The 13,307-nt window shown below is 26.6% G+C and overlaps 1 protein-coding gene across 1 annotated transcript in view; it reads right to left on the reverse strand.

Moving 5' to 3' along the window:
- LOC100200535 (rhoGEF domain-containing protein gxcJ) overlaps nt 1-8,548 on the reverse strand; it is a 64,850-nt gene extending 56,302 nt beyond the window's left edge. The window contains exons 1-3 of the mRNA XM_065812845.1: nt 8,294-8,548; nt 7,414-8,213; nt 2,624-2,984 (exon numbers count right to left, since the gene is read on the reverse strand). Coding sequence (XP_065668917.1) covers nt 2,624-2,984; nt 7,414-8,213; nt 8,294-8,462 — 1,330 coding nt within the window. The 5' untranslated portion in view covers nt 8,463-8,548. The remainder of the gene's footprint in view (nt 1-2,623; nt 2,985-7,413; nt 8,214-8,293) is intronic.
- Nucleotides 8,549-13,307: the final 4,759 nt, after the last annotated feature.

Here is a 13,307-nt window from a genome sequence, read left to right on the forward strand (position 1 = left end):
GTTATTCAAACTTTTGTAACAAATATTCTTACATAAACCTCATTCAAAAGTTAATGTGACTTTTTTTAAAATTAATTACTTCTTTTATCTTGCCACTTATAGGATAACTTAAAAGTTAAAAAATGATAAAAAGTCGCTTAACCGAAATTGCTTACTGCATACGCAAAATTGCTTAAGACATACATAAATCACTCTACATGTAACGCTTTAAAGCAAGGCTGCAGGTCTTGCTTTAAAGTTGATAGTACTTAGTATAATAAGAATTCCTTGAAAATTTTAGCCTCTACCTCCTAGAAGATCTGGAAATATGACCATTTTACTTTTAGTAGATATTGGCCAGGCTCCTATTGTCCCCTCAGAATTACAATGTTTATTTAGAGGTTTCAAGTCACATAACTATAAAAACTTTTGACTTTTTTTACTTAAAAATGTACTGGCTATTCTTAGGGGTGACGAATCCAATAAAATGATCAGAAATATTAAAAAATTTGTATTAAGTACTTGTATTTATCAATTTAAATAAATTTAGACAGTTTTTTATATATCTGTTTTTAATGCCCAAGAAACTCATGTGGCCTTGATGATATCAAAAAAATTTTTTCCGACTTTAACAAAGTAAAGATAACTTTAAAAAAATTGCCTTCAAAAGTTTTTTTGTTCTGTTTTGTTTAATTATTTACAAAATAAAATACAAAAAATGGCAGTTATTGTTAAAGGTGTATCAATGATACAAATTGTGTTGGTAGTTAAAACCCAACACTTATCTGCTCTAGATGGCCAGAAAAGTTTGTTAAAAGAACCATGCAGGTTCATAAATGTTGTTATAATATCTTTAAAAGATGACAAATTTTAACTTTTTCCTGCCATCATCATGAAAAGATTTCAATATGATAAAATTCATTTATCATAACAATCCATGAAATGCATCAACACAATATTTACACAGAATAATCTCACCAAATTTTAATGTATTAATGTTAGTTTGCTAATTAGTTTGAAAACTTTGATTATATTTTTTTTTAAATGTGAAAGATAATTTTTTGTCTCTTTAACAAGGTTGTTTAATTGTAATAAATTTGTTAATGTTAACGATGAATTTAATAGGTTATAGATTGCTGCTATACTAGTGTAATAAAATGTTTTTTGTTACTGTAAATAACTCTTATTTAATAAAACAACTTGATGTTTCCATTTTAAAATTAAATATCAGTAAAATAATCATTTTAAAAGATTATAATTTTCCTTTTTATTGATGTAATTTTATGGTAGGATGTTTTTGATATTTTTACTGTTGGATTTTAGTTAATAATCAACTTGCTGTTAACATTTTAGCATTAAAAAGTATCAACTTTATTCAATTAAAAATTTTTAAAAAATTTTACATTTAAATTTTAATTAAAATTCTGTTAAAATCATTATTTTAGATGGATGAGTGTTTTTAATCTGTATAATTGCAAATCAAAACTTTTATAAACGTGAACTTTCTTAAAATATTTTAAAAAAGATCATTGAATATAGAATGCTTAAAAACTGAATGAAACAAGTATAAACCAAAAATTTTTTGAAGACAATATTTTTAAAGTTATCTTTTACTTTGCTAATGTCAGAAAATTTCAAAAAAAAAGTGGGACATGGTCCCTTATGCCCCAGCCTCATGGACCATCTAGTTGTCTGCCCTGGAAACAATTTTAACATACATTTATCAGTACTACACAAATGCTGAAACTTTCAGAGCTTCAGTTTGTCTGGAAAGTAGTGAAAAATCTATCACAAGTTTCCACTACAAAAAGTGGGACCTATGACCCCCCCCCCTCCTCCTCAAAACAACTTTAACATGCATGTTCATTGTCACTACAGAAATGTCAAAAGTTTCAAGGCTCCAGCTAGTCTGGAAGGTAGCAAAAAATCAAATGCAATATTCCACTACAAAAAAGTGGGGTCCATGCCCTGTTCCCCATATATGGAAATGCATATAATTACAGATCAAAATGCTTATGTTTTTATGAAAGATCAATGAATATAGAATGAGGCGTAAAAATCTTTTTTTGATTTCATCAAGGCCACATGAGTTTCTTGGGCATTAAAAACAGGTATATAAAAAATTGCCTAAATTTATTTAAATTGATAAATATAGGTACTTAATAATAATTTTTTATATTTCTGATCATTTTATTGGATTCCCTAAAAATAGCCAGGTACAAATTTTTAAATAAAAAAAAATCAAATGTTTTTAAAGTTATGTGACTTGAAACCTCTAAATAAACATTGCAATTCTGAGGGGACAAAAGGAGCCTGGCCAATATCTGCTAGAAGTAAAAGTATTTCAGGATCTTCTTGGATCTAAAGGGTAAAATTTTTAAGAAATTCATGTTTTACTAAGTACTCTCAACTGTATAAAAATCAGCAAAAACTGGAAAGTATGGTGACATGGTCTGGGTTAATTGACATGTAATTATCCTATGATAAAATCTACAATTACAAAACTTAGTACTACTGAGTGCAGTATGATAAAGATATACCATCTAAGTTTTAAAATTCTGAAATCATGATTTAAATGAACATTTAAAAACAATAAAAATTTTATTAAATATGTATACAACTTTATTGTCAGATGTACACTTACTATTTTGTTTCTCAACATCATAGACAGACTGATTCTTAGTTGGAGAATAGGATAACGAATCCTGCTTAATATAACCTTTTTCCATGTAAAATACATCTTCCTTTTTTGCAGTATAAACACCTCTATTTACTTCATTGTTTTGATTTACAACATAACTTCTGCAGCTATCTGCCATGTCAATATTATCTGTGTCATCATCTTCATTAAAAATGCTACTACGATCAGAGTCAGCATCACTAGGAGTACGAGGTAAACCATTGCCATTTTCTTCATCACTATTAAACTCATCATCAACATAAATAAACATAGATGATCCTGCATTGTTATTTTCTGGTTTAACAGAATGAGACATTGTTATAACCTAAATTTATAGAAAAACAAACTATTTGACTAAACAAAAGAATGTAGTGAAGGATTAAGATTAAAAACACTAAAACTGTAAAATAAAAATTAAAATTAAAAATACTGGAAATATTATTTTATTATAGTAACAAATTTTTATAAAAAAAAATGTTACTAGGGGTAGCTCAAAACTCTTAAACATCAACAAAAAAAAAGAAAGTATTTTATTGGGTCTCCAAGAAAGCAAAATTAAATAAAAATTTTAAAAATAATCATCATTTTATAAAAAAAACAAAAAAAATTTTTATAAATGCATATTTTTCATTTTTAGTTTTAAAATGTCGTTTTCTAGATAGTGAAATCTTAAATAATAATTTTTTTATAAATTATTGATTAACATTACCATTACCAAATAGCAAACAATCTGATCTTGATTTCCAGATCTTCATGTTTAAAAAGCTAGTGCTCTTCTTTAAGGGTCAAAATTAGATAAAAACTTGGACCTCAATCTTACTTCTGTTTGTATTTACTGGAACAAAGTCTTTAACATTTGGAGACAGTTGACTTATGTTACCATCAGAGTAGAGCTTTATGACTATAATTTCTATTTTAATCAAAACAGAATTATTGACACTAGAAAATTGGAGAGCATTTTCTTTGTAGAGCAACTTGTTCAGCATCATGACCAGGACTTAATAAATTCAATTAACTTTTTTTGTTATACGTTGATGCTCAATGATTATTACAAAATTATTTTGCAAATATTTTGTAATAATCATTGAACATCAAAAAAGGTAAAAATTGTAACAAAAAAAATGGTAATATGGTTAAAATCATAACAAAATCCTATAATTAACTTTTCTTGAGTGTCTTCAATAATTTAAATTTTCTTGAGTGTAATTAATAGTTATTTTAAAGACACTAATATATTGTCCTATGTCTAATAGACATGGGACAATGTATTTTCAAGTAATTTTAAGTTAATCTTTTTTTAACAGTCAAAAGTATGAATAAATAATAGCAAAACGCATTTTATTCCATTCACTAAAATAAATTACAGCAATTTGAATGTAATGTAATTTGAAAAGTAACTCAAATAAAAAAGATCTATTTTTTCACTTTGAGAAGAGCAGGGAAAAAACTAGACAAAAGTTTTTAGAACATGCAGGGACAGATACAGTATAAGGATGTGACTTTGCTGAATGACGAGTCAAGCAAGAATGAGAAAAAAGAAAGAGATACAACCTTATGATGATGGGAGAGAGGCTTAAGCTTGGCAAATAAAGCAGATCCAACTACATTTAAATTCCATTTTTGGACCTTGTCTAGAAGAGAAGGAGCATCATTAGATAAACCCAAATATAAGAACAATATTTCACACATCGACAAAAAAAAAAGATTTTTAGAGGGAATCAGGAGTAAGATAATAGCGAGCACGATAAAGAGAAACAGCCTTGCAGATGTTGACTTTGCAATCAATTGTATATAATTTTTTGCAAAGTCTTTCATGAGATGTTAGCAGGCAACAATAATCCAAGAAGACATGAAGAAGAGAACTCCGTGAGATTCATTAATATAGGAATGTTGACAGTATTGTGATAGTTGTTTCCAGTAAATAACTGAGTTTATTGGTGTTAAAATTTAGAAACTCATCGCAAACCCCAATCTGTTACAGAAGTGAGATTTGGAAGATCATTAATGTAAATAAGAAACGAAACAAGATCAAGGATAGAACCTTGAGGTAAACCAGAAGCTACTGGAAATGAAGAAGAGTGTTGGCCTTCAAAGATGACTTTAATAAAGCGGTTAAAAAGAAATGATTTGATGATTTCAAAAAATTTCCCAGATACATTATAGGAAGTAAGCTTATAGAGGAGACCTGCATGTTAAACTTTATTGAAAACTTTAGATAAGAGCAATAAGTCAAGACATCAAGAGCAATAACACTTCTGCCATATCTTTGGGCAGGGTAATAAGATCAGTCCTGTGAATTAGAAATAAAATGTTAGACTTGTTAATGACACTGTTGATTAATTTCCACGTCTCAGTTAGCTTTAGGGTAACAGTAAGTATTGCAATCTTGATCTTGAAAATAAGTTGTAACAACTCAGCAGCATATAGAAAGACAAAACTCTAATGAAATTAAAAAGAAATGACTCTACTTTCTACAGTGACTTTGATGTCAAACTTAGTATGCAATTGCCTACCCCCATTCATTTATATGTCAATTTGATGAAAATACATTATTTGAAACTAATAATGGCAACAACAAAAAAAGAAACCATTGATGAACAATCAGACTTTCTTAATAGCACATCCAAAACCTCATCATTTTGGGGAGATTGATACAATAGAGCAAGCTGCTCTCCTTTGATACATTTTTTAAATAACACTCATAAGCATTTCTTCATAATGTGTTGACCTCAGTATTGAAACATCTAAACTTCTTGAATTGGCAAACTTTTCAGAAATTTAAATTTTTCAGAAAATTAAACTTTTCAGAATTTTACAAAAGAAAAGTGAAGGAGAAAGAAAGAAAAGAAAATCTTATCACTTCTAAAACAAAAGTCATGATAGTTTAAAACAAAAAATCAACCAAGAAAATGGTGGTGAAAAAAAAATCTCGAAAATAGTGGTGAACAACTTAGGCTGACTAAATTTGTAACATCACTACTGCAGCCCTCGTAGTTATGAAAAATTAAGGTCGGCAGTTAGGTTGGCATTGCCGAATGCTGACCCTAATTCTAAGGGCTGCTACTGGGATGAAAAAGAAAATCAAAAGTTAAAACCAATAAAAAATAAAAACATATTTTTTTAAAGATCATGTAGAATGCATTTTTTTTTTTTTACTAATTCTTTTCACATTTAAGTGGGTGATTTTTTAGGATATTTTCATTCCAGACTAATTAATTTAATTTTCAGCAAATCAACCTCATATGACATATATGACATAAGTATAAACATACAAAGATTTTGAGTTAAAAACTTTTCTGAAACTCAAATTTAAAGAAAATCCTTTATCAAACTGAAACTGTATTTTTTTTACTATTTATATGTAAAACTAATAGCAACACAATATATATATATATATATATATATATATATATATATATATATATATATATATATATATATATATATTTACCATATTTATAATATTTCATATATATCATAAATAATATTTATCATAGTCATTATGATAAATATTATATATGATATATATGAAATATTATAAATATGGTAAATAAAATAAAATGTTATTATTTTTATTTTTTTTACTGTAAATCATGCGCGGAGTGATGCTACATCGACTATCTTATAGCCTGACTCGCAAGGGAGTGCTGCTACATCGACTGACAAATAGCCTGACCTACAAGGGAGTGCTGCTATATCTACTATCTTTTAGCCTGACCCACAAGGGAGTGCTGCTACATCGACTGAGGGTTTGGTTGGGGCAGGCAGTCTATCAATTAATTAAAAAAAAATTCCAGTCTTGCATTTTAATTTTTACTTTTTGTCAACAAAATATGGAAAAAACTTTCTGACAACATGTAAGAGTTCTATATATATATATATATATATATATATATATATATATATATATATATATATATATATATATATATATATATATATATATATATATATATATATATATATATATATATATATATATATATATATATTAACCATATTTATGATATTTCATATATATCATATATAATATTTATCATAATGACTATGATAAATATTATTTATGATATATATGAAATATTATAAATATGGTAAATATATATATATATATATATATATATATATATATATATATATATATATATATATATATATATATATAATATATATATATATATATATATATATATATATATATATATATATATATATATATATATATATATATATATATATATATATATATATATAATTACCATGTATATATATTTACCATATTTATAATATTTCATATATATCATATATAATATTTATTATAGTCATATAATTGTGATTATGAAAAATCTTTTATGGTAAAAACAACAATAAAAAGCATTTTGTTATGATTTTAACCATATTACCATTTTTTTTTGTTACAATTTTTACCATTTTTACTGTCAAAAGTATTTGCAAAATAATCTTGTAATAATTATTGAAAATCATTTTACAACAACAACAAAGTAAGTTTTATTAAAATATTATTGGAATGCCAACAATGACTAATACAAAAAATTTAGCCTTAAAAATGATCTCAAAATATTGTAGATTGAATTTATGAACATGCAAGTTCTCTGATTTCAGACTAGCATGTGATTCCTGAACTTTTAAAAAGGATTAAAAATTAAAATACATGAAAAAAAAATTATTTTGATACTGAAAAAAAAGCTTTTGAAATATTTTAAAAATTCTAAAAGATAGTTTATTTTAAATGTTACCTGCATAGGTTCACCATCATTTGCTTTTTCTAAAGATAACTTAATCACAAGATTATTGTGAACCATAGAACTTTTTTGCTGTGATTTGATTTTTTGATCTTTTGAATAATTCTGGGAGAATACAGTTTTAAAACGATTAATAAACGAGATATTTCTTTTACTAGTAATAGTTGGTTTAATTTCTTTGACTTCTTTTCTATCAATAATATCATAGGCTGCTAAAATATCTTCAGGAAAAACTGGGTGATTATGTCGAACATCTGCTGCTAAACGTACACCTTTTCTCCTTCTAAATGGAGATGAAGCTCTAGTTTTTTCAGAAGATTGATTTTCTTCTAAATTATTCTTACTATCAACAGCATTTTCATTTCTAACTTTTCCCTCATTAACTTCAGATTCAGAGATTATGCATTCTGCTGTATTCTGCATAATAAGTGATTTTTTAACAACTGATAATCTATGTTTCGGAATTTCAAGACATTTAAACTCAACTTGCTCATTTTTATCCGTGTTACAAGAATTAGCACTTTTAACTTCTGAACCATCTTCTGCAGTTGGTAATACAGACAAATGGTTTTTCTGATATTTCATATCTTGGACTGCATTAAACTTTTCAACTAATATATCATCATCATGATTTAAAGAACTATTGTCAATTTTATTATCTGATAGCTCTGTTAAGTAATTTAACTTAATGAGTTCTGAATTATAAAGTTCAATACAATTTTTTTGGGTCTTAAATATTATATCCTCTTCCACTTTATCTTTTGAAAATGATTTTTTAGTATTGTTAAGTAAATCTAAATATAAAAAATTTGTTTGAAATGAAAAAAAAATGATAAAAAAAACTTACAATACAAAAACATTTGTTACATTTTACCATTATTAGGGCTCGTCAAAGTCTCAACAGATGGTTTATTTGTTGGTAAATCAAAATTTTTATCATCATCATTATAAGAAATTCTGATATCATCCATAAACCCATAAATATCATGCAAAGGTTGCTCACTTTTTTTAACTTCAATTATTACATCATCGTTATTATCCATTTTATTAATATTATAGAAAAAAAAAAAAAAAAAAAAAAAAGGACTTTTAATACCTACGTAAGTATAAATATATTCAACAAATTTGTGTATCTAAACATTTATTCATTTATACATATATATATATATATATATATATATATATATATATATATATATATATATATATATATATATATATATATATATATATATATATACACAGTAAATTCTATAAAAAATATTATCTCAAAAATGGAAACTTAAAATGGTGAAAAACTCAATAATAAATGCTGCATAAGGGTTTTAACTCAGCTAGAAATAGTTGGTAAATAAAACCAAATAATATTCAATAAGAATTAAATTCTATTATCTAAAAAGCAGACATTTAATAGACAATACTCTTGATTATCAAGAGAAGAAACCATAAGAAGTAATATTAATCACTTACTACCTTTTGATGGAGAATCTGAGTAAACTTAAACATGCAAATACAAAGTAAAGTCCATCAAAGTGGCTTATAATTTGAAAATAAAAGAGAAGATCTCAAAACTCTTGAAGCAGAGGCAAGTGACAAAACAGCAACAGAAAGTTCAAAGGAATGAATGCATGTGATATGATGCTATATATGATGATATATATAAACTATAATACAACTTGTTTCTCTGTGAAGCAGCCTTATTCATCAAATTTTGTGTTTTAGATATAAAGAGTTAAGAGAGGATTGTAACCATAATAAAAGCCTCCTTGACTGTAGTGGTTTTCTCGGTCTCGGGGAGGGAATAACATAAATAATTTTTTTTAATACAGATTTATTGCACTATTTGACAAATTTTCTATCCGTCTTATAATCGGGATGTTCTCTCACAACATGCGCCAATAAACTTGATTTGAACTTCTTTACTTTTTACATTCCTAATAAATCAAACTATTTATCAAAAAACAAAAGTTAGCTTTTTTGTATTTGTTTTTATAGTTTTAGATTTTGCTTACAAAACTTTCATGCAAACTACATTAATAATTATTTAATTTTAATGCTTTTATAAATCAAATCAAATTTGTATAAATCAAACTAGAAAAATCAAAAAAAAAAATTATGGTAAAATTCACTCTATTAAGTATAAATATGCAAATATATGCACTTAAAAGTGAAACATACATAACTATTTTTGGTTACCCTAGTGATTACTCTATTTTAAGTTTTAACATCTCTATAAAGTAAATAGTGAAAACTGATTTAAGAAGCGTGATTATAAATAAAACAATTTTGATTGAATTAGACAGAAGCTACAAAAAATGGTTTTAAAGTTTAAAGGTAAACCTCTGATCAACACTTATACCAGTATACCTTAAACTAAATTTAAATTATATTTATGTTTCACGGAATTTGATTAATATCAAAGTATAAATGTATCAAATAAAAAAAAAAATCCGTGTATGACTTGTAAAGTAGTGGGTGCAATCAAAAAAAAAAAAAGTATTATTGAGATTTAAAAAGAAATCGCACCCTGTAATAGGAAAGCAAAGACTAACTTTGAGTATAGACTGGCCCAAAATATTAAATGAGACTTTTAATTATTCTGATTATGCAAAGAGTAAAACTAAGTCATTTGTTTAAGCTTAAAAAATAAATTTAAAATCTATAATAAATTTAATATTTAAAATTGGAAAATGATGTTAAAATTGATTTAATTAATGGAATATCAAAATAATTTAATAAGAAATGTATATCTGTTTTCAAAGAATGTTGTTATTCTACCAGTATCTGAAGGTAATAAGCCTGGCATTGGTAGGATTAATGACTGCATTTTAACAAGTTCTTTGACATTGTGACATATATCAAATTGTTTTGACTTTATTAAATCAATTTCACTCATTTTAAGTTTGTGGAATTGTTGAAGCTCTTTTTTTGCTGCAATACTGCAAGATAAGAGTATCTGAAGCTGTACAAGATGTGAGATAAGGCATACAATTTATAAACTTGACTTAATTCTTAAAATTGTTTTAAGGCACTTTAGTAAATAGCGTACTGACTTAATAGTGTGGTAGTGGTGCCGTGGTAGAGCGCTAGCTTTATAAGCGAGAGGTTCTGAGTTTGACCCCCACCACATCCCTGGTAGTACCGCGCTCAACATGTTTCTCAGCACAGTGGCCTTGTTCATCAAAGTTCATGTTTCGGAATTATAGAGTTGTTATTGTAGACTTGTTATTTTGTCACTTTATGATGCTTTGGTTCCAGACGATTAAAAAAGTGCTTATGCGACTCCACTATTTAAAAGTAGTAAGATCAAATGTAGAAAGCAGATAAAAGATCCCTTGAAATCTAATAAATCATAGTCAACTCAAAGCACAGATTTAAGATAAGAAAATCTGCTTGACCAAATAAATTATTATTGTTTTTGGAGCAGGTAGTAGGATTTGTTGACAATAAAGAAAGAACTGATTTAATACCCTTAAACTTAATATACTTTTAAATTTTGATGTAATACTCTTACATGTAAATCTTTATGCGCTATAGTATATATATATATATATATATATATATATATATATATATATATATATATATATATATATATATATATATATATATATATATATGTATATATATATAAACATAGTATATATAAATATAATATATATAGCATATATATATATATATATATATATATATATATATATATATATATATATATATATATATATATATATATATATATATATATATAAATACAAATGTTTAGATATTATCTCTGATGTCACAATAGCCTGCAGCCAGGGGCTTCAGTACAACTATTTTCAACTATCTTACAGCCTGCTGGTGCAAGAGTGCTACTGCTACATCAATTTAAGGTTTGGCATGGGGCAGCAACTTTTTCTTTTTTTATTATTATGATTTTTTTTTCTTTTTCTATAAATGGGGTATTAGGGTGGAGTGAATTTTAGTTTTTTTTACAATTCGTTTAGCTGGGTGTGCAAAAGTTGTCTATTCATTTTAGAAATACTCTGGAAAAATATCAATGCTCTAGGAAATTATCTTGAGGTGCCTCAAGACCTTTGAAATTTTAATGGGTCCCTAATATTATGTAAAAAAATTTTTTCAAAAGTATGTCATGTTGGGTCTCAAAAGAAGCAAAATTTTATAAAAATTTCGAAAATAACAATTATTTTTTTAAAAAAATTATTATTTAAGATTTTTTTAATATTATAATTAAAAAAAATTAACTTTTTTCATTTTTAGTTTGAAAGGTCATTTTTTCTGCAATAAACTATAAAATAATCTTTTGAGACCCAACATGACATACTTTTGAAAAACTTTTTTTTACATAATATTAGGGACCCATTAAAATTTTAGAGGTCTTGAGGAACCTCAAGATAATTTCCTAGAGCATTGATATTTTTCCAGAGTATTTCTGAAATGAATAGACAACTTTTGCACACCCAGGCTAAACGACTTGTAAAATAAACTAAAATTCACTCCACCCTATGGGGTATGCTATAAAAGTAGGAAAAACTAGTAATAATTTGTTATCTATATACGCTATAGTAGATATATTAGTTGATGTTGCGGCACTTCCTTACATATTTTACCTAGATAGTTAATGTATATGTTAACATATATATATAACTTTAACTGACTTTTAAATGCCACCAGCTAAACTTTTTTTTTTTCATTATTATATCCATTTTAAAGGTTGTTTAGTTCTCTATAAGGTAATCTACTTATTTTAGATAATGAATAAATATTAGGAAAATAATGATATCCAAGAAAATGGATTTACAAGTTCTATTTGAATAATAAATTACAACGAAAAAGTTCACAGTAGATCTCTTCAATGTTAAACAGATTCCAAGAAGCACTATCTATGATATAATCAAATGTGCCAAGAATGATTCTGAACACAAAAGAGTGCAAGGAAGTGGCCCTGAGGCAAAAATCATGACCCCCAAGGTGATCAAGCGACTGAGAACCATATTTGACCGTATTGCTCAAGTTTTGATGAGGCAAGCCAGTTGAAATTTGGATGCAGTCATTCAAATATCATTAAAACTCTTGTACACTGACATCAAAACTTATACGAAACAAGGTAAACCTGATCAACAAGAGAGCCAGAATGAGTGAATCAAGACCAGCATCGAGCATCTTTATCACAATTTTCAAGGAAAATCAATCATCTTTGACAACGAGTCTTACTTCACGCTGTCGTGCACAACAATTAACGGAAACAGCACCTACTACCCTAGCAACAGACAGGACTCCACTGAGCATTAAATATCGTGAAAACCGCAAGTTCAAATCCAAGCTGCTCATCTGGCTGGCCACTTCTGACAAAGGTATTTCCATGCAATTTTTCGTCCCCAGAGGTATTACAGTCAATAAAGCCACCTAAAAAATGAATTGTATCAAGAGAAGATTAGTGTCATTCAACAATGCTCATCATGCCGATCACAATTATGTATTTTGGCCTGACCTGGCCTTATCTCATTATGCCAAAAATGACCAACTGCTATAAGACTCATAAAATCAATTTTGTCAAAGTTGACAATCTGCCAACCCTAACATAATGTCGCCCAATCAAATACTTTTGGGCTATTTTGAGAGGTAAAGTGTATGAGGGTAACTGGTAAGCAACTAAAAACCAGAATAAAGCTTTGACTGAAAAAAATTGACCTTAATCTTGTATTTTCAATTTTTGGGTCAACTCTTAGAGTTGGCCAAATCCAAAGAAACAGACTGGTTGAAGACAAATTTAATTAAAATAAATAACTAAAAACTCTATTTAATAATATTTTTATTTAATCTCTCTCTCTCTGTCTTTCTGCTTTTCTCTCTCTCTCTTTCTGTTTCTCTCTCTTTATATATATATA

Source organism: Hydra vulgaris, chromosome 12 (genome assembly GCF_038396675.1).
Source record: "Hydra vulgaris chromosome 12, alternate assembly HydraT2T_AEP".
NCBI lineage: Eukaryota > Metazoa > Cnidaria > Hydrozoa > Anthoathecata > Hydridae > Hydra > Hydra vulgaris.